Source organism: Camponotus vicinus, unplaced genomic scaffold (assembly GCF_025532165.1).
Source record: "Camponotus vicinus isolate PSW18456_S1 unplaced genomic scaffold, iyCamVici1.0 SCAF_3, whole genome shotgun sequence".
Taxonomy (NCBI): Eukaryota; Metazoa; Arthropoda; class Insecta; order Hymenoptera; family Formicidae; genus Camponotus; species Camponotus vicinus.
Window position 1 is genome coordinate 18,285,069 of NW_028141967.1, and position 18,978 is coordinate 18,304,046.

The 18,978-nt window shown below is 33.4% G+C and overlaps 1 protein-coding gene across 5 annotated transcripts in view; it reads left to right on the forward strand.

Moving 5' to 3' along the window:
• The window catches only part of LOC145968063 (ADAMTS-like protein 4), a 72,772-nt gene extending 53,794 nt beyond the window's left edge, over nt 1-18,978 (forward strand). For 3 of the 5 annotated variants that reach the window (XM_083093292.1, XM_083093294.1, XM_083093293.1), the window contains 17 exons: nt 2,478-2,553; nt 5,186-5,337; nt 7,439-7,541; nt 9,134-9,236; nt 9,913-10,091; nt 10,670-10,874; nt 11,553-11,719; nt 12,105-12,210; nt 12,299-12,371; nt 12,858-13,057; nt 14,892-15,021; nt 15,317-15,581; nt 16,167-16,346; nt 16,644-16,808; nt 17,141-17,317; nt 17,436-17,601; nt 17,760-18,978. In XM_083093292.1, the coding sequence (XP_082949418.1) occupies nt 2,478-2,553; nt 5,186-5,337; nt 7,439-7,541; nt 9,134-9,236; nt 9,913-10,091; nt 10,670-10,874; nt 11,553-11,719; nt 12,105-12,210; nt 12,299-12,371; nt 12,858-13,057; nt 14,892-15,021; nt 15,317-15,581; nt 16,167-16,346; nt 16,644-16,808; nt 17,141-17,317; nt 17,436-17,601; nt 17,760-17,875 (2,563 nt within the window). In that variant the 3' untranslated portion in view covers nt 17,876-18,978. Of the gene's footprint in view, nt 1-2,477; nt 2,554-5,185; nt 5,338-7,438; nt 7,542-9,133; nt 9,237-9,912; nt 10,092-10,669; nt 10,875-11,552; nt 11,720-12,104; nt 12,211-12,298; nt 12,372-12,857; nt 13,058-14,891; nt 15,022-15,316; nt 15,582-16,166; nt 16,347-16,643; nt 16,869-17,140; nt 17,318-17,435; nt 17,602-17,759 lie in introns of those variants that run through there. The other 2 variants (XM_083093295.1, XM_083093296.1) reach the window with 2 other exon arrangements.

The window sequence follows — 18,978 nt, forward strand, 5'->3', positions numbered from 1 at the left end:
CGGCAGTCGAGGTCTCTCCCCTTCGCCCTCTTATGTGTAATCATTGGTTTGTACGCACTTCCTGTTCGTCCGAGTACTCCGCCCCTTATCAGCTTTTAATAACTTGACATTGATGAATGAAGTGGACAAATATATAATACACATAATTTTGGCTTGTAAACTTTTCCATTTAATAGTAAGTTTTTCATTTAACGCATTTACAGATCAAAATTTATTTTTTACCAAAGTATTAAATGTAATTAAACATGATATAGTTATATTAAATGTCTTTTTTTTAAATATCTGTTGGAAATAATTAAAGTGTGAAGGTCGCGTGGCGTTACAGTCTGATGGGAACAAAAAATTCTAATTGTCTACGCTCTGATAAAGTAAGATTTATGTTATCACATTCATTTATCTATACTTTCCCTTTTTTATAACATTTTAAAAATCTAGACTAATGATTTCTATTTTACAAGTTAAAGAAAACTCAAGAAATCGGTGAATTTGTTTTAAAGAAATATTTTTTGATATTAATAGTTTATATATAATCTGTAATTAATTGTTTATTAATTTTAGTGTTGAATGTTTCTTTGCTTAATCTAAATGTAAAAGTTTTGGCTCATCTCAACTTTTGATTGCAAAATTAATTAATAAATGCATAAATCGAGCGACTTGTCAAAATTATTTTGCATTATTTTATTTCCTATTTGCATCGATATCTTTATTTAAAGCTTGCACGCTTTTGAATAATTTCCGCAGAGAGATGATACGGCGGCTGCCGTCTGCACGCATCAGCGACCTATCATCACCGTGTGCGTTTTCTATTTGTTCGCGTACGTTTCCCAACTCGCAGACGGTATTTAAGCTAACGCTCATGAATAATTAGTATGGAGAAGCGACAAGACAGTTGCGCTTCTTGCGCGCATGAAAGCGCATCAGCATACTTCGCGGTACCTATATATGTATTTTCTACGTAGCGAACATCGCTCATACTCACACTTCTGACTTTATTCCTCCTATTTTCTTAATCTGACGGAAAGGAATTCAGGATACTGAGAAGACATTTTGAAAGCTAAAGAAAAAGAAAAAATATCAAAATTTAGAAAAAATATATTATATTGACATAACTATTCTCCTTAGATTTATGATTGTTATTAGAATGGCATTTTTTAAAAATATATTTGTGAATAATTATAAGACACATTATTTTAACTACGAAATTTTCCTTGGGGAAAATGTCAGAACTTCGTTAAATGTATAAAAAAGGATAGACATGAATGCAAAAATTTTAAAAGTAAAACGTTTTTTGAAATCTAATGTGTTTTAATGTAAATTTCGTATATTAGAAATCTCTATAAAAATCTTATCATAAAATTCTTATAATACGATAAAAATTTTTTGTCTATAAAGATTACTACTTATTAATTTTATTAATCATACCAACTATTCTATTGTTTAGACTAAATTAATATGTTCAATTTTGCGTTTATTTATTTAAAGACTAGCCGAGATACCCCCACTTTTGAAAGATACTATCATAACGCTTACCTTGGTACAATTAGCATGACGAATTGAGCCGACATTAGTCTGCAGTTTACGTAGCCACCTAAGCGGTAAAAGCAAAGATCGCAGCGCGCCATCGTTATCTCGTGGAGCAACGGATGCTGAGATTGCATGTCGACCTCGATCCCGGGATGCACGTGGAAAGATAGAGATGGAAGAAAGAACGACTGTATATGGTGGGAAAAATTGGGACGTACATGTAGTGTTGTTTGATCGAGCCGAGATAAGACGACGCGAATCGATTATATCGATCGCAAAGATCTACATCTATGTATGTGATCAACATACTAATGATTATGCCAACAGAAGCAACATGTGTCCGAGGCTTGTCAAATACATTCCAGCCACATGATACTTTGAATAATATAACAGTATAGTTATAGAAATCACATATTTTAAATTAAATATAATATTTTGTGTATTTAAAATTATAAATATTTTATTTATAAATATTTATATTTTTAATTATAAAATTATAAATATTATATTTTAATAATCGTTAATTTTTAATAGAAGAAAAATAAGCTAATTACATAATTATTTTATTATATAATATATATTATAAATACATTTTTTTTCTATTTTATTTGTTATAAGTTGTTTGTATTAATTGAAAAATATAAAATAGTAAGAGATATAGAGTACAAAAAAATTGGAGTACAAAGAGTTAGATAAGTTTATCGCTGGCATTACCGACTTTAATTCACCAGCGTTATTGCACATTCGCGAAAGTGCGCGTTAATCATTCAATAAAGATTAAGATCGCATTCTTGAAATTTCTAACTCAATGAAAGCAAACGAAAGAGGATGCGATGAAAGAATAATTGCTTCGACGCAAATAGTTATCGTTCGCGAAAGTGTAAATTATGTTCATCGATCTTCGTATTTATACAATGGATCGATTTATATGCCTTCTTTTATCTTTGTTGCAGATCGATTCTAGTCCTGATGATACTAAGTGCGGCCGGTGTCTCGTCCTCCCACATGCCCGACAAGTATCCCATAGAAGTAAGTCTCCGTAGAAATATATTCTCCATTTTATCGATAGCAATTAGCATGTGTTTTTAAGCGGCAAAAAAATATTTTTGTGAGACATTAAATTAAAAAAATATTATCCATGACAATTTTTCTGCCAAATTCTTTGAAAATTGAATAATTTCTGTTTATGTGAATTCCGAATTTAAATTTGTATGTGTGTGTGTTTTAAAAATATTATTAATGATAAAAACAAAGTTTTTATATTCAAATATAAACACAAAATTTTAAAATAAAAAGTTTTTAATCAGAACGTCGGATATTTTATTAATAAATAATAATAAGTATATATACAGTAATAAATAATAAGTATACAAATAAGTACAGTGGTAAGTAATAAGAAGAGTAATACAGAAGAGATATTAATTATATCGATTCATCACGCAGTCCTGGTAAGCTAGTTTTCATTGAGAACCAATATTAATGATGAAAAACACTAATAAATAATAACGCCCGTGATTTGCTTTCACGATTGGTTATCATGGAGATCTCTGCCTGATCTCCTCAATGAAAACCTTCACCGTGCGTGCATATTAATTCAATTCATCTGCGAGAATTAATACGCAATTACATGGCCACTATACTGGGTGGCATTGCGCCGAGAGGATAATTAATCGACACCGAGGAAAAGTTCCTAAATTACACTGGCGCAAAGCGCAAGGCCACGGTGTCGCACAGCTTGAGAATGCAAACATTGCGTACTGCCGGCGTTGTTCCTTCGGTATCATGTTATAATTACACTTAAGGAGTCTGTTTATTCTGGAAAACGTTGTGGCATTACGAATGACACGAAAATAGACGGCACGGCCTAGAAAACGCGGCGCATTCTTGCCACTTGAAGTCACACCTGCGACCCTTATCGCAAGAGCTTACGTCAAGGTCGCCTCTCTGAAGTGTTTGATATGTATACGCGTGTTTCCGAATCGGTATTGCAATAAGAAGAATATAAAATGTCGGAAATTATTATTATAATATTTCATGCATTATATGGATTTCTTAGAATTTGTATATCTGGATATTCCTTTAAGAAATATTTTTTTCGTTAGCTAATTTTTTTTAAAAATCTTTTTTAAATACGAATAATATTTAATCATAATTTGTTATTTTTAAGATGCATATATTATTTTCCCATAATTTCCATTGATTTTATATTAGAATTAATTTTAAACAAAATGTTGACTCGATTAAATCGTATAGTCAATTTTTTTTTATTGTTTAATACGAAAAGTACTGTGTCTTTGTACTATGAATTTATTCTCAATCAAGTTTTAGTTTCCTATATTGCATTATAAACTTTTTTTTTTATGTATATCTAACGTGAAGTATATATTTCCCTCTTTGTGCACGGCTGTGCTGTATAAGTGCTGTGATTAACGTTCCGGAGTTAATGCCGGGGCATTAAGGAAGTATTAGTCTGTTGGTCTCGGGGTTAACGACTTACAAAAAAGCGACTACATGCTCCCGTCCGAATTCAAAATTCGCCGTTAGCAAAGACGCATGATGTTTACGAAAAATTTAATCGCGCGTAATGTATGTTCTCCTCTACGAAATCTGAATCATTATCGGCCCGTTAAAAATAGAAGTGATCTAGCAACGGTCGACGAACGTGGGTGGAACAAAAGTCGCATTTAAGAAGCCGTTCAAGATTTAACGGTTGTTATTCGTCTCGCGCGAGGTTCGTCGAAATCGACAATTTGTATTCCAGGCTCGAAATATTACGCGTATAATTCGCGTGCGAGCATGAGATATGCGACTCGTCCGTTTGATTAATTAGACGAGCGTGATTGGAGGGAGGATCGGATATGAAGCGTGAAGCACGGGAAATCTTCACGTGAGAATCGAGCCTTTCTTACCGTAGAGCGATGCTACATTAGCGAACTTCCGGCAGAAGTTAATACAACGGATAGCCCGTGGTGCTCAGAGATAGATCGAAGTACTGTAAATTCAGCGCCGTGTGTGCAATACGGTAATCGATCCTTCGTTTAATTAATCACGACAAGAGTCCACGATACCGAAGCGCACGGTCTAATTGGAATCTCGTTCGCGGTAGCGATATTAATTACCGAACAAACAGTTTGTGCTCTATGATGCCGGCGTGTGATTAACAGGAATACTAGACGCATACTATCTTCTTCCATCTATCTCCATCGTTTAATTACCACCTGGATACTTGCTTCGGTACTTTTTTTTTCTACAAATCTATCATCGCTCTTCACGCGAACGTGAAGATATTTCTTGTAAAAAGATAGAGATACAGAGATGATAATTGAAGATCCGAAATAATAAAATCAGAAATAATATCTCTCAAGATAAGTTTATATAAAAATGTATTTGTTATATAAAATTATGATCAAATATATACAAGTTATTTACTAGAAAAGTATTGTAAATTTTGAAAGATAAAATACATAAATATAGATTTTAATGAAATGCAGTTTTTGTAAATTTGCATTGTTATTATTAATGTAAAAATACATATAACAAGTTTCTTTTTATTTGCGAAAATCGTTATCTTTTTCATGATTTTAAAATAAATTTCGGTTTTAAATTTCAAAATTATCGCTCGCTAAAAAACTGATTAATGCAACAGTGTTGATTTTTTCAGGTGTATCATATGTTACAAGAAAGAACTCAATTTGGAATTGGACGTGATAATAGGGTGAGAGGAACTTGGGGCACATGGAGCTCGTGGAACGAATGCTCCAGATCATGCGGCACTGGTGTCCAGTCTCAATCTCGAGAATGCATTCCTTTACGGTGAGTGTATACGCGCATTAATATAATGTGAATTATATCAAAAATCTTAAAATATACATAATAATGAATATAACATAAAATGCTAAATAAGACAGCCGATTATGTTATAAAGCTGACAATTTAATAAGAAAAAAAGTACACGATGTTATAAATTACAGCTGATTTCCTTCACACTTGTTTGTATTTTTAAATAAAATAAAAGCGACGAGCGCTTGTTAAGTACGAAGATCGAACACCATATGGTACGCCGTCCAAATATCTTCACGCTCAATTAATGATTTCCACACCTTGCTTCACCTTTGTCCTCGCGGGACGGGGGGAGGCCACGCATCTTTTGCGGGAGGTCATGACGGGACCGGTAATCGTATGGCATCGCGGTTCGAATGCAAAGCACCTTGCGATAATGCTTGGTCGATTCTAACAATAATCACACGCCTCACGATACCGTTAGGGTCTCGCGCAATTTAGATCATAAGCACTCGCAAGGCGAAGTCGCTGCATAACCGCGCGGAACTTTGAACTCACGTGCGCGAATACGCTATTCCTACGAGTTGCTCCTCAATTGATCGATCACCATCGATCTTCTTCGGTTTCTTCCTATCCATAAAACGTATACAGGGTGCCTCGGATTCGTCGCGCATCTCGCGTATCTTATTAAACAGATTATTTAATTCTTCTTTTTGTAATACTGCATGTTATATAGCAGCCATAAAAAATATATTATAGATTTTTATTTAAAAAAAAAAATCTTTTAATGAAAACTTTCTTAATAAAATATAGAGCAAGAAAAATAAGTCTAAAGATTGATTTTTAAATGTATTTTTTGTCTTTTGAAGAAAAATTATTTGCAATATTATAAAACGTTTTTTTCTACCTTTGAATAAATGGACAGTTTTCTCTTATAGGATAGTATTTATATATTATAACGTAAACCTATATATTTTTATTTACATCACGAACATGAGAGCTTCGATGAAACTTTTTATCTTATTTGAAACTTCTACTTAAGATTGTATACCGTCGTATTCGTATAAATATTTACTATGCACTCGATGCATGAGTTTGAAACCGAGTTAACGAACCGTTATTTACTTAAGTAAATACAATGTGTTCCCCTTGAAACTTTATTTTTTAAACGAATTTTGTCGTTGATAAAATTTTATTTCACGATTATATATTTGTTAAAATAAAAAAACCATATCTCAAAGAATAAAAAAATATGAAATTAAAGTAGAAAATATTTGTGAGTGATTTAAATTCATATGCTTCAAGTTAGAAGATACAAGTTTAGCATACAAGTTCCGCACACCCTATATGCTCTGTCCGGTTAGCTATAAAGCAGCGTGCAAATTACGGATCAGTAGCGTAAGAAGATTATATACCGGCAGGCCGTTTAGAGTAAGAGAGAGAGAGAGAGAGAGAGAGAGAGAGAGAGAGAGAGAGAGAAAGAAGGACTCTCGCGAGCTTCTCTCGAGGGCAGAAACGTGTTGTTATCGCCGCTGACATTTACACCTTCGTAACGCTACTGTGAGCCGTTACGTGACTTGCAGTATAAATCTCGCGACGAGTTCACTATAGTAAATGAGGGATACCCAATTTCTCGTAATTGCAAATCGTTTCGTGGCTTTAAATTTGAGTTCCCTTTAATACAATAAAAATTACTGAATCACCTAAGATAATAAAAATTAAGGGGGCAATTTAATTGATATTAAAATGTTTAAAAGATAAAATGTTTGAAAGATAAAATAATTTATGAGAGAAAAAGAGAGAGAAAAAATATAAATTTAAGTACTCCAATTATTGTACTCGATTTTACAGGAAATATAAAAAGTACAATATATCGAGCAATTATCCTTCCATGCAATAATAAGCGTAATCGTGTGTGTTTCTTTCGCATAGCACAGCAACATTATTATTAAATTAGATGCGCAGGTAATCGATTCGTTCATTTTTATCGCATAAAGTCTCTCTCCTTTGATCTCGAGATTAGCATGATGCTCTGTAAAAAATTTATACACTCGGCATTAAAAAATCAAGATACACTGCGCGCTATTCGCTCGTTTGACTCGATGTGTGAGCTAATGCGAGCGATTCATTTCAGGAGACTCTTAAGGAGGCGAAGTATTATCTCGGAGAATGATACGAGTAGCGTCAGACCTATTTGTATCGGCACATATAAGCGCTACCACACGTGCAATACACAGGTAAGTCGTCGCATAATTTTCGCTTTTATTGAGAAAAATTAGAGGAATTTTTAAATTAATTAAAAATTTTTTAAATAATTTTAAAAATTAATTAAATTAATTTTAAAATTATTAAGATTTTAAATTGTATAAAAAACAGATGATAGAATATAAAGCATATGCATCTGAAGAATTATTTTAGAGATATATTTTTGAAGTCTCTCGAAATGACTTTACAATGAGATTAGTTCGTATAAATAGTATCTTATTGATTAGTCAATTATGCTTATATCAGTATCTGTGTAATTTTATCGATGCTTTAATCTAAAATTTAAATTTCCTTTAAAAAAAATATTTGCAACGCAAAAAGAGATAATCACATTCTTTTTATGAAGTAAGCATTCTTTTGAATTATAAGCACTCGCTCCATTTTCTCATGTCGGATGGTGGCCTTGTTTCTTATGCGGTTATTAGAGCTCTGAACCGACGATTAACCATGTAAACTTGCTCGTCCATAAAATTCATATACATGCTCATACGTATCACTACTTCTACGATGCCATATATATCAATGGATGTGTCTATATCACGTAGACTCATGCGTGTGTAGGGCACGCTCCTTAGGATTTTCCTCTCGACGGTGCGTCACGAGTCGCGAACAAATCATCGCGTAAGCCAATTAAGGATGCGCACGACGACGATTTATATACCATGGCCCGGCATGCGTGTGTTGTAAAATTCATAAGAATAATCACCATTTACGAAACTAAAGATCTCCGTGTAATGGATGGCTTTGCCTGGTATCGAGCAAAGGGAGGGAGAGAGAAGAACGCTTCGCTGGTGTCGATTAGTCCTTGGTGATAATAAAAATTTCACGAGAAGGTCTGTTTACTTCTCGACGTGTTCCGATCAGACTCATTGGCGTACAGTGTTCCTAGCCAATTACACGTATTATTTTGCACATTGTTGCCAGTTTAAAAAATTCTCTCGTTAAAACAACAATTTTCGTTAATGTTAAAGCTTTAAATTAAAATCGCTTTGAATTGCTCCTGAAATTAAAATAGCGATACAATGAAGTTGGCTTGAAAAGTTAACCGAACCATACGGCTTCGTTATCCGTTATTACCTGGGAAAAAAAGCGGCGGCGCCTCGTGCAGTAATATTTATCTTCGAGCTCGATACCCGGGACTACATTTCCGAGCTGCATTCGCGATTCGCAAACATGCCCCCGGGCAAAGTAACCACCGTTTCGTTCGCCGGCAATTAATAGTCTACCCGGAAATTGCAATGCGGCCGCGCACGTAACACACTACACGTGCCGGTATTCGCATGTTTGCGCGAATATACGAACTTCCTCTCGGCGTGCACGGCGGCTCGGAATGCGAGTTTTTCTTTTTTTTTCGCCTGGCCGCAAATAATTTTGCCTTTATTTACCCTCGGCGCTTTGGGAAAAGCACGACGTGCTGTAAAAAGCGACGCGATCGATCGCGCCGGGTTTTTTTTCCTCCCCGGAAACCGGACCGTCTCTTTCTCGACGACCATCGTCTCCCTCCTCCCTCTCGATCGATCCTTAATTACTGCAAGTTTAATTAATCCAATATGCGTTTGTGCAGGAATGCCCGAACTTTGCGGAAGACTTGCGGGCAGAACAGTGCGCCAAGTACAATGAGAAGACGTATAAGGGTCGCAGTTACGTCTGGATACCCTTCGTGGACGGTGAGTCTGAAAACGATGACGTGATAATTTCCAATTTCAGATAGGCAAAGAGAGACCGCTCTCTAAGAAATATATCCTTTAATTAATAATATAATCGAATAATTACATTTTATAGAAAAGGAAGTAGATTATTCTTCTTTTTTATTCACATAGATATAATAATTTGAATTTTAATATATTTTTTATGTTTCTTAACATTACGGGAGAAAATTTAAAATTTGAAGAAATTAATTTTACACTGATATCGATTTAATTTCAAGAGTCTAATTTAATTCATCCCTTATTATTATATTATTATTATATTAATTCATTATTATTATTATTATTTAATTTATTCCTTATTATTATTATATTATATATGAGAATTATAAAAAAATTATAAAACATTTCAAGTAATCAGCTGATCGTCAGGATATGCCGATTATCAATTTTAATATCTAATGATGTCGAAATATACAAGATATATAAGATACATATGTAAAATTCCTTGCCTTTCGAGAAGTGCGATTTTATAAAATATTATTTTATAAAATAATACAAGAAGGCACGTTTGTGCTTATTTAAATGAGCCGGTGACGTCGGTGTCCAACCGATGCGACGATGACGCGTAGCCTAACGGGCAGGCCCGGTGACCTAACTTCCGCCTGGCCTAATCGCGATCACTGTTGTTCTCCAGCGCCGAACTCCTGCGCGCTCAATTGCCGTGCAGTCGGCGAGCGTTTTTACGCAACGCTTGAACCGGCAGTAATGGATGGCACGCCCTGCGATGCTCCGAATCTTCGCGGACGCGGCAGCAACGGGATTTTGACGGAACGCAGCGGCGAACGGTGGCTCTGCGTCGCCGGACAATGCAAGGTATGAATAGCGCGAGCGATATGCGAGAGGAACGATGCCGGAAATTAATGACCGACCGGGGTGCGATACGATACGATCGACGAGATCGCTATTGACCCGTACATTTAATCGTGCTTTTGGCCCTTTGCCGCGCACGACCCCCTCTTTCATTTCTTTTTCCTGTCGGCATCGGGGTTCATTGTACCTACGCTTGATACACCAGGCGTTTATCAACTAATGCTAGGAATTTCTCCGATTTTGACAAGTTGCCCAAGCACTGTACAAAAAATAATAAGCCTGTGTGTTTTTCAGTTATTTTTCGTTATTTTGATTCAACACAGTCGGTTTTTTTTCGATAAACGGCTGGAACATTTTTAGAAAATTATTTCTTTAAAAAACATACAAGAAAAATACATTTTTATATGTTAAAGAGAATAAGTCTATTTAATATCTCTATCTAAAAACATACCGTGAAATGCAGTCTTGGAATAGAGCTCGAGAATTGAGCTTGACAAAATTGAAGGGAGATTGCATCTTCTATGTTTCCTAAGTGAATTAGGTGCAACAGCACTGGAAACTTGCATGTGTTTGTCATTTAGCCTGTAGGATGCGACGGGGTAGTGGGTTCCGGAGTGACGATGGATGCCTGCGGTGTGTGTGGTGGCCAGGGTAAGGAATGCAGATTGTTCGAAGGTATCTTCATGGAACCGAATTTGCCCAAGGGTCATCAGCAGGTGACCACGATTCCAAAGGGCGCCATGTCACTCAACATATCCGAGCTACGGTTCAGCAGCAATTTTTTAGGTAACATCGACGATTTATCAATGTAAAATAACTTTATGAATTAATATGAAGTAATTATCATTTTTCTGACTTAAAGAAAAATTTTTTTATTTAACAAAATCATTTTTAGAAAATTTCTTTGAAAAACATATAAAAAAAATATATTTTTATATGTTAGAGAATAAGAGTCTATTTAATATCTCTATCTAGAAATATCGTGAAATGCAGTCTTGGAATATATCGGGAATAGAACTCGAGAATTGAGCTTGGCAAAATTGAAGAGAGATCGCATCTTCTATGTTTCCTAAGTGGATTAGATGCAGCAGCACTGGAAACTTGCAATCAACAATTTATTATTCAATCAACAAAATCGATTGATAAAATATTGCATTTGTTTGATTTAATAATGCATTTTTTTCAAGAAATTAAAACAATAATTTTAAAAATAAAAATATTAGTTTAATATCTTCTTCTTTTCTCTTAAATTTCTTATTTAGAAAGATCATGTTACATTAGAAAAAAATAATCCGATAAAAATAATCACTGATAATCGCTAATAATTATAAACGTTTTTACTTCTGGAATAAAATGTTAGTAATATGCTAGCAAAAGCAGAGGCGAGTAATATTAAGCGACGGTTTTTACTCGCGATGCTACAATAGTGGTATGCTGGTTAACAAACGATCGATCTATTCGCAGCGTTGAAAGACAGTAACGGCAGTTACATCCTAAACGGACCGCGGTCTTACAGTCCCAGTGGTACTTATAAAGCGGCTGGTACGACATTAACATACCAGAGGGGCGATAGAAACCGTATGGAGTGTATCTTAGCGACTGGACCGTTGAACGAGTCTTTACATTTAGAGGTACTGCTATATTATCGTCTTTTCGTTAACCGATCCAGAGCAGATTAATTATTCGTTTAATTATATAGATAACTTGTGTTAGGAAAATTTACGAACACAATTTTATTCATAAATTTTTATCTCTCTAATTTTGTTTGCTTATTTATTATGTAATTACCAATATCATTTTTATATAATTTGAAGATGAAGTAATTGTTGCTTGCTTCTTTATTTGATTTATTATTTATTATTTGTATTATTTATTATTTGTTGATTTATTATTTGTATATTTTATATTTGCATTGCAATTTTCAATTACGTAATATATATATTTTTTAATGCATTTAGACCTTTTGATCCATAATTGAATCTTTGTTACTAATATTATTGTTCATATATTTCATAGATTTTATCCATAGAATTAAATTCAGGCGTTGTGTACAAATACATGCTACCTATACAGGAAGTGTCGGATAGTAAAGCGGTGATTGCACCGCCGCTGCTTATCGCAGGTAATCGCTTCCTCGACAATTAATTATATATAATTAAAAATCGCCAATTATAGATCATAAATTTATAATGCTTTATTTCTTTCCGCAGGATCGAATGATCGGGGCAATGAGATACCTAGTCCAGATGCTCATGTGACCGTGCGGGTACCAGTTACAAGAATGTAAATACATTCACACACACTCTCTTATTAAAATTTCTATAGCGATATATTACACGAGTTGTTAGAGATACTGATTCTCAAAGATGTTCTCTTAACATCAAATATTAAAATTATAAATTGCGTATCTATAGCATATTAGTTTATTAGATATATTAGATATATTTATAGTTTAATTATATTGAATAATTTTACATTTTTTCTTTTGCATTTCCTCCCATCTTTAACATTTAATTTTTCGTTGTCTTTATTGTTTTTATTTTTGCATTTCCTTCCATCTTTAACATTTAATTTTTCGTTTTTGTCTTTATTGTTTAATCGTAACATCTGTAATATATCTTGTGGCAAGTCTTTCATGCAGCGGTCGTTCGACTCAGATTCCGCCGATACTCCTTTGCATGACACAGGAATCTATGCGAGAGCTTCTCGCGAATCAAGCTGCACGATTTGTCTTCGTTCGTACAGCACGTTGCTCTTTCTATCTTCCAGATCAAATCGACGAACCGATTTATCTCCGACGCGTCGCAATCGCAATCTGCACGGCGGCGAACGGAAGGAAGAGGTGACGCATCCGCCGACTACGGTGATAGTGGGTAATAAGCTAAAGTCAAAGACGATGAGGAAAAAGAAAAAAAAGTTTGCCTGGAAAATAATCGGCTACTCTCCTTGCTCGAAGGAATGCGGAGGAGGTAAGAATGCAATAATTAATCGCACGTAATCAATATCAAGCAATACTTGTGTGCTAGAAATATTGTGTATTGTAACTGGAAAAGTTTCATATTGATGATATATTATTTAATAAAAGGCAGTGATTTAGAAATAAAATAATTAAAATGTCGATTTATTCAGTATATGGCAAATAATGAGTGATAGTTTGGAAAAATAAAGAATTTTCAGTAAAATTCATATTTCGTGATTTTATGGAATTTTAAGATGGAAACGCGATTTTATTGTGCTTAGATTGTGCGAGCCCTGATAAATATTTCAACACATGTAATTTTCGAGACGTGATACGCGGTATTATAATTCCAACGTTGAAATTGATATTGAATTTCGATCGATATTAACTTCCGATATTCCTCATAATGCATTTTCGCGTATCTCTCATATATTTTATAAAATATTACAGTGTCCGAGAAATAAATGAATTTAGCGAATAAGTACTATTAATGTACGCCAAATATATTCTAAATTGCACGCGATTAAATATTTATGATTATATAACATAAATGTTTAATTGTGTGACCGCCATAATATAAAGCTTGTTGGTCAAATTAACAGTCACCGTCATGTATCTTGATGTATAAGCATTTTCTTAATATATGGGACATGTTTTCATAACATTTAATTATTTACTTATAATTACATTTAATTACTTCTTGCGATTATTTTTTTAGTATAATAAAAGCATTCTTGAAGAGAATATACAATAATTCATCGCTAATAAAAAATAAATATTATTGTAAAATAATAAATTGAATGTATGATAGCTATATGATATTTCAATGTAAAGTTCAACGACAATATAAAATGTCGTCGATGTAAAAAGGCCATGTAATTTCAAGTCATCATTTTGGATCTGTCGTAAGAAGTCGATTAAACGGACAATTAAGCAAAAAGCGCCTGGATAATTAAGGTCATTACGAAAACGACTTTGTCTAGACATCACCGTGGCATTGCGTGGGAAGTGACCCGAGATATGTTCGTTTCGGTACAATTGTACATATTTTAGCGCGTGATAATTAAATATTTCGAATGAAATATTTTGAATCTACTTTATACAATAATGAAAAAAATCTATGCGTTTAAAAATCATTTTTATATAAATCGGACTAGATAAATAAAATGAAATAATTTAAATAAAATGAAAAAATAAAAATGAATGAACAGACGACTGTAGACGTAAACATTTATCAAGATATGCTAAAGCATGCTAGCCGGAAATCATAATTGATATTCGCTTCATGCTCACTTATTTGACATATAGACATTACAGGTGACAGCATCCGTTAGTCGATGCTGTGATTTAAATAAATGTCGTAATTCAAATTGACACGATACGGGCGGAAAGCAATGAAGAAAAAGAACGCGATGATCACGTCGATCATAATACAAGCTATTTCTCTCGCATTTTATTTTATCTATGAATTTTTTTATTAATGAGAAATTGAAATTTCTTTAATAAAAATAAGATAAGGAATTAATGATTTTTTTATTATTTTATTAACTGAAAATGAATTTAACTGATTTAATTAACTGAAAATGAAAAGTCTTTTGCAATTTAAGCTACAGAATTATAATCTTATTTTTTTCGTCTTTCTTATTCTTCTTGTCATTTTCTTGAGATTTTATTTTAATAGAATTCTATTAAAATAATATTTTATATCTTATATTAACAATTTTTCTACAAGGCTAATATCAATTTTTTGCCAAGAAAATGAAATTTTAATTAATCGAATGTGTAATCAAATAAGAAAACTTGACTCACATCATTTGAGCTATTCGCTATATCTTTATTTACAGGCATACGTTCAACGATTCTAGAGTGCATTCGTGAGAGTAGTCAGACTCCTGTCAATGATAAACGTTGTCGCAACGTGGGAAAACCGAATCCTCCCCCGCTGCGATGCAACGATCATCCTTGCCCCGCCAGGTATCTATATCGATATATTTTTTGTTCGTAGTGATTCTCCAATAGATCCTCTGATCATCATCCTATCTTCTTTCGATTAATTTTTTTTAATACATTCACAAGATCGATATTCTTTTATCATGTATTTAATTGTTTAAAAATCGGGAACCTGCAATGCTTAATCATTTTTGCTGAGAAAAGAGTCAAATATTAAGGAATTCTTGGTAAAACAAAAATAAAAGATAATCCTATATCTGGAATTTAATTTATTCAGATAGTTTAATTCTCGTACTCGATGAAATGGAAATGTTATTAGATGGCGAGCCGAGCAGTGGAGCAAATGTTCGGTCACTTGCGGAGAAGGCATCAGAACGCGGAAAGTCGAATGCGTTCAGGAGCTGAATGCAAGATTGACAATACCCGTCGCTGCCGGTGCGTGCATTCAACCGCTAGATCTGAACACCACGGAAGCTTGCAATCTGCCCCCCTGTCCCAACACAGGCCCTGTCGCAGGCCCAAAATTGAGGCATATGCTCTCACAACACGACGCACCCAGGTGGGAAGTGACCGTTTGGAGTCCGGTGAGTCATTAATCTGTTAAATATTTTTGTTGACGTTACCTTTAGCGGTTTAGGAAGTAGGTCAGAAAATGAGGAATTAAAAGGCAGAAATCTCTTATCTTAATCTCTTATTAAAATGTCATGAGAGACAGTCTTAATAATTGTTATTATTATTGTTGTATCTTTTACGCATTAAAAATTAAAAATAATTTATGCAGATTGTATATTTTAATAGGATGTATATGTAACATATACATTATATATAATTAGATTATATATAATTCTTCATATTTATTATGTGTGTAACGCGACACAGACTAGTTAAAAAGATATTAAAATGTGAGCTCAAAAATTATTATGTGGTTTAGACGAATAATAGTGCAATAATAAAATTCATTATAAATATATTATTATAAAATTAATTTTTTATGAGTATGAATTCTTTATTATTAATTTTATGTCAATACGTTTTTCACTTTTTATGATTCCCTAACGTGTAGCTAAATGACATTAACGGGACTTTTTGCTTTATACTATCAAAATTGATTTCGATTCATCCTCCATCTATCGAGCGTCTGATTTGTCACATAATTGCTAACTTTTTAGTGCTCGACGACATGCGGTCGTGGAATCCGAAATCGAACAGTAACTTGCATAACGACCGGAGAACCTTGTTCACTAGCCAATAAGCCGGAATCTGAAAAAGCGTGCGAAATTACAACTTGTAATGCAGTAACGGACATGGGACATCATGCACCCTGGCTGTACTCAGAATGGTCTTCTAAAGTATAAAATACATACATTGTTGATTTAATTTTTCTAAGCATAAGCAAAGATTAAATTAAAAAAAGAATATTTTTATTCAAGAATTATGGATTCTTCTCATGCATTGATTTTTAAGAACGTTCACATTCGATATACTTTAAATACATAATCTAATATTTTCAATTGGCATAAAAATATGTATATTCACACAAACATTGAATTTGATATATTTTATACTTTTTGTCTTTAAAATAAAAATAAAATATATACGTTTATTTGGGATATGCAGCGTATAGTACTTACTTGTCACTGTTGTAGTGCTCCGCGGAATGTGGAAATGGTCTGAAAATTAGACGAGTGGCATGCGCTGACGGTAGCGAATTATTTTGCAATCCCAAAGAGAGGCCGGACACGGAGATCCCTTGTTTCGAACGAGGAATGAACTGTGATCGGGCCAAATGGTTCATCGGTCCATGGACTTCCGTTAGTACAAGATGACTCAGAAAATAAAACGCTCGCTTCGTGGCAACACGTAATGCTAAAGTGATCACCGTAGATGACATTAATTTTTTAAATAAATCTAATTTTAATTCTAAAATGCACATTTTTAATTACATAAATACAGATTACAAAGTTGCACAATTTTTACATTATAATTTTATTTTTCTAGATGATTTAATATGACAATAGAATCACACAAAATAATCCTTTTTAATAAAAAATTCTTTTTATTCTTTTTCTAATTACTATATAATATAATTTAATCACTATAGCAATGTAATCTCTTATATTAATTGTATCTTGTATGTTTTTAGTGTTCTGTCTCGTGCGGGGTTGGTATGCAACATCGAGATATCGCTTGCATAGCTAGAACCAATGATGAGTTTGTCATACTATCTGCGAAAAATTGCAGTGATCCGAAGCCAGCGACTAAACAAGTCTGCAGAAATTCGGCATGTTCGCCGGAATGGTTCATCTCGAATTGGTCCATGGTAAAATGCATGAATTGTATTTAAAGAATCTTTCGTTACAGAAATTTTTCCCTTTAAGAATTTTATCAGTTTATATTTAGGAAGTGTATTTAATGCAATCCTTGTGTCTTTTCTTTAGTGTTCTGCAACATGCGGAATTGGAGTACAAACACGACTTGTACGATGCATCGTCGAGGATATCAGTAGCACCAATTGTTCAGAAATAACGAAACCAACCACGGAGCAACAATGTAACATGGAACCGTGTAAGAAAGAGGTACTAGGGGTGCACAAACCACCGAAAAGTAAGAAAATTTACGCTACTTTTTTCAATTTTTCTTAATTTTAGCAAATACAGTTCGAGTAATTATTTAATAATTATTCAATAATAATAGTAAGATATATTATTTGTTTACCAAATTTAAGATGTGCTTGATAGATATATTTTAATATTACATTTCAGAAGTGCACGAACCGTCCGAGTGCGTTGACAAATATCCGAATTGCGCTTTAGTAGTAAAAAACGGTTTATGCCGAATCAAATATTACAAGCACTCGTGTTGCCAATGTCGCCAGTAGCTAAGGCAGTAATTTTGCGTTCATTCACGATTTTATGAATGCGATGTTAGTATTCGTTGAATAAAATATAGATATCATGTCACACAGGCAAATCATGCCGAGCGTAAGACTGCTACAGAAAGATGATTATATATGTATAATTTTATTTATGTTACGCGACATGAATTCGGATTACATGTTTTCTTATGTAGTCATATTTTCTTTTGCCAATCAGAGTAATGTAATTTTCATAGAATTGCAGAATTTTTTCTTTTTTTTTAAAGAATATCTCGACGAATCAGAAAGAATCGATGAATTCAGAACGCAAAATTTCTTTCTTTCTCTCTTCGTTTTAATCTTTCATTTTAGTTCTACGAATTTTCAAGTCAACTTTTGGAGAAATATTAAAATTGTGCTCTGAAGACAAATAAATCAAATAAAATAAGATAAAATATAGGTATAAAAATATTATATATTAAAAACACAATAAGTTTCTCTCTATTCGAATTAAAAATAGACAATGAGAGAAACTAATCCTCGGAAAATTAATCTTGATTTTTTCGAGGATCTCGAATATAGCGAGAAGGTTTAGATTTTGTATTGTTTGATATTTCTGTGTGCGATGTGTGATATGATACGTCCACCTGCAGATACATGTACGGGTCGTTTACATCGTGTTGCGTGCATGTGCAATGTCGGTATCTGTGTTATCATCACCGCGAACAGGGGATGCAGGACCGTAATTTTATCGATTCGAACAGGCGCCTATGCATACACGCAGTCGGCTCTGGTGCTTTTATATGCAGTATCGCAAGCTTAATTTTTATGTGCTTTTTATCGAGCGGCATATTTGTTGTATTCGAAATGAAAGTTATATGAGGATTTCATTCTGGAAGACCCGAAATATCTTAAAGATTCATGTATAGAAAAATAAGAAAACTCATATTTTTATCTCTATTTAATATTGTATTTAACGGTACATATGTAGCTATTTCTAAATTTTATTTATTGAATATGAAATTTATGTATAATGAGTAAATCAGGTAAATTTTATTACATTTCGTATTAAACGTGGCGCCATAATTGTAGCTAGAAATTTTAATTTAATAAAAAATTTAATTTAA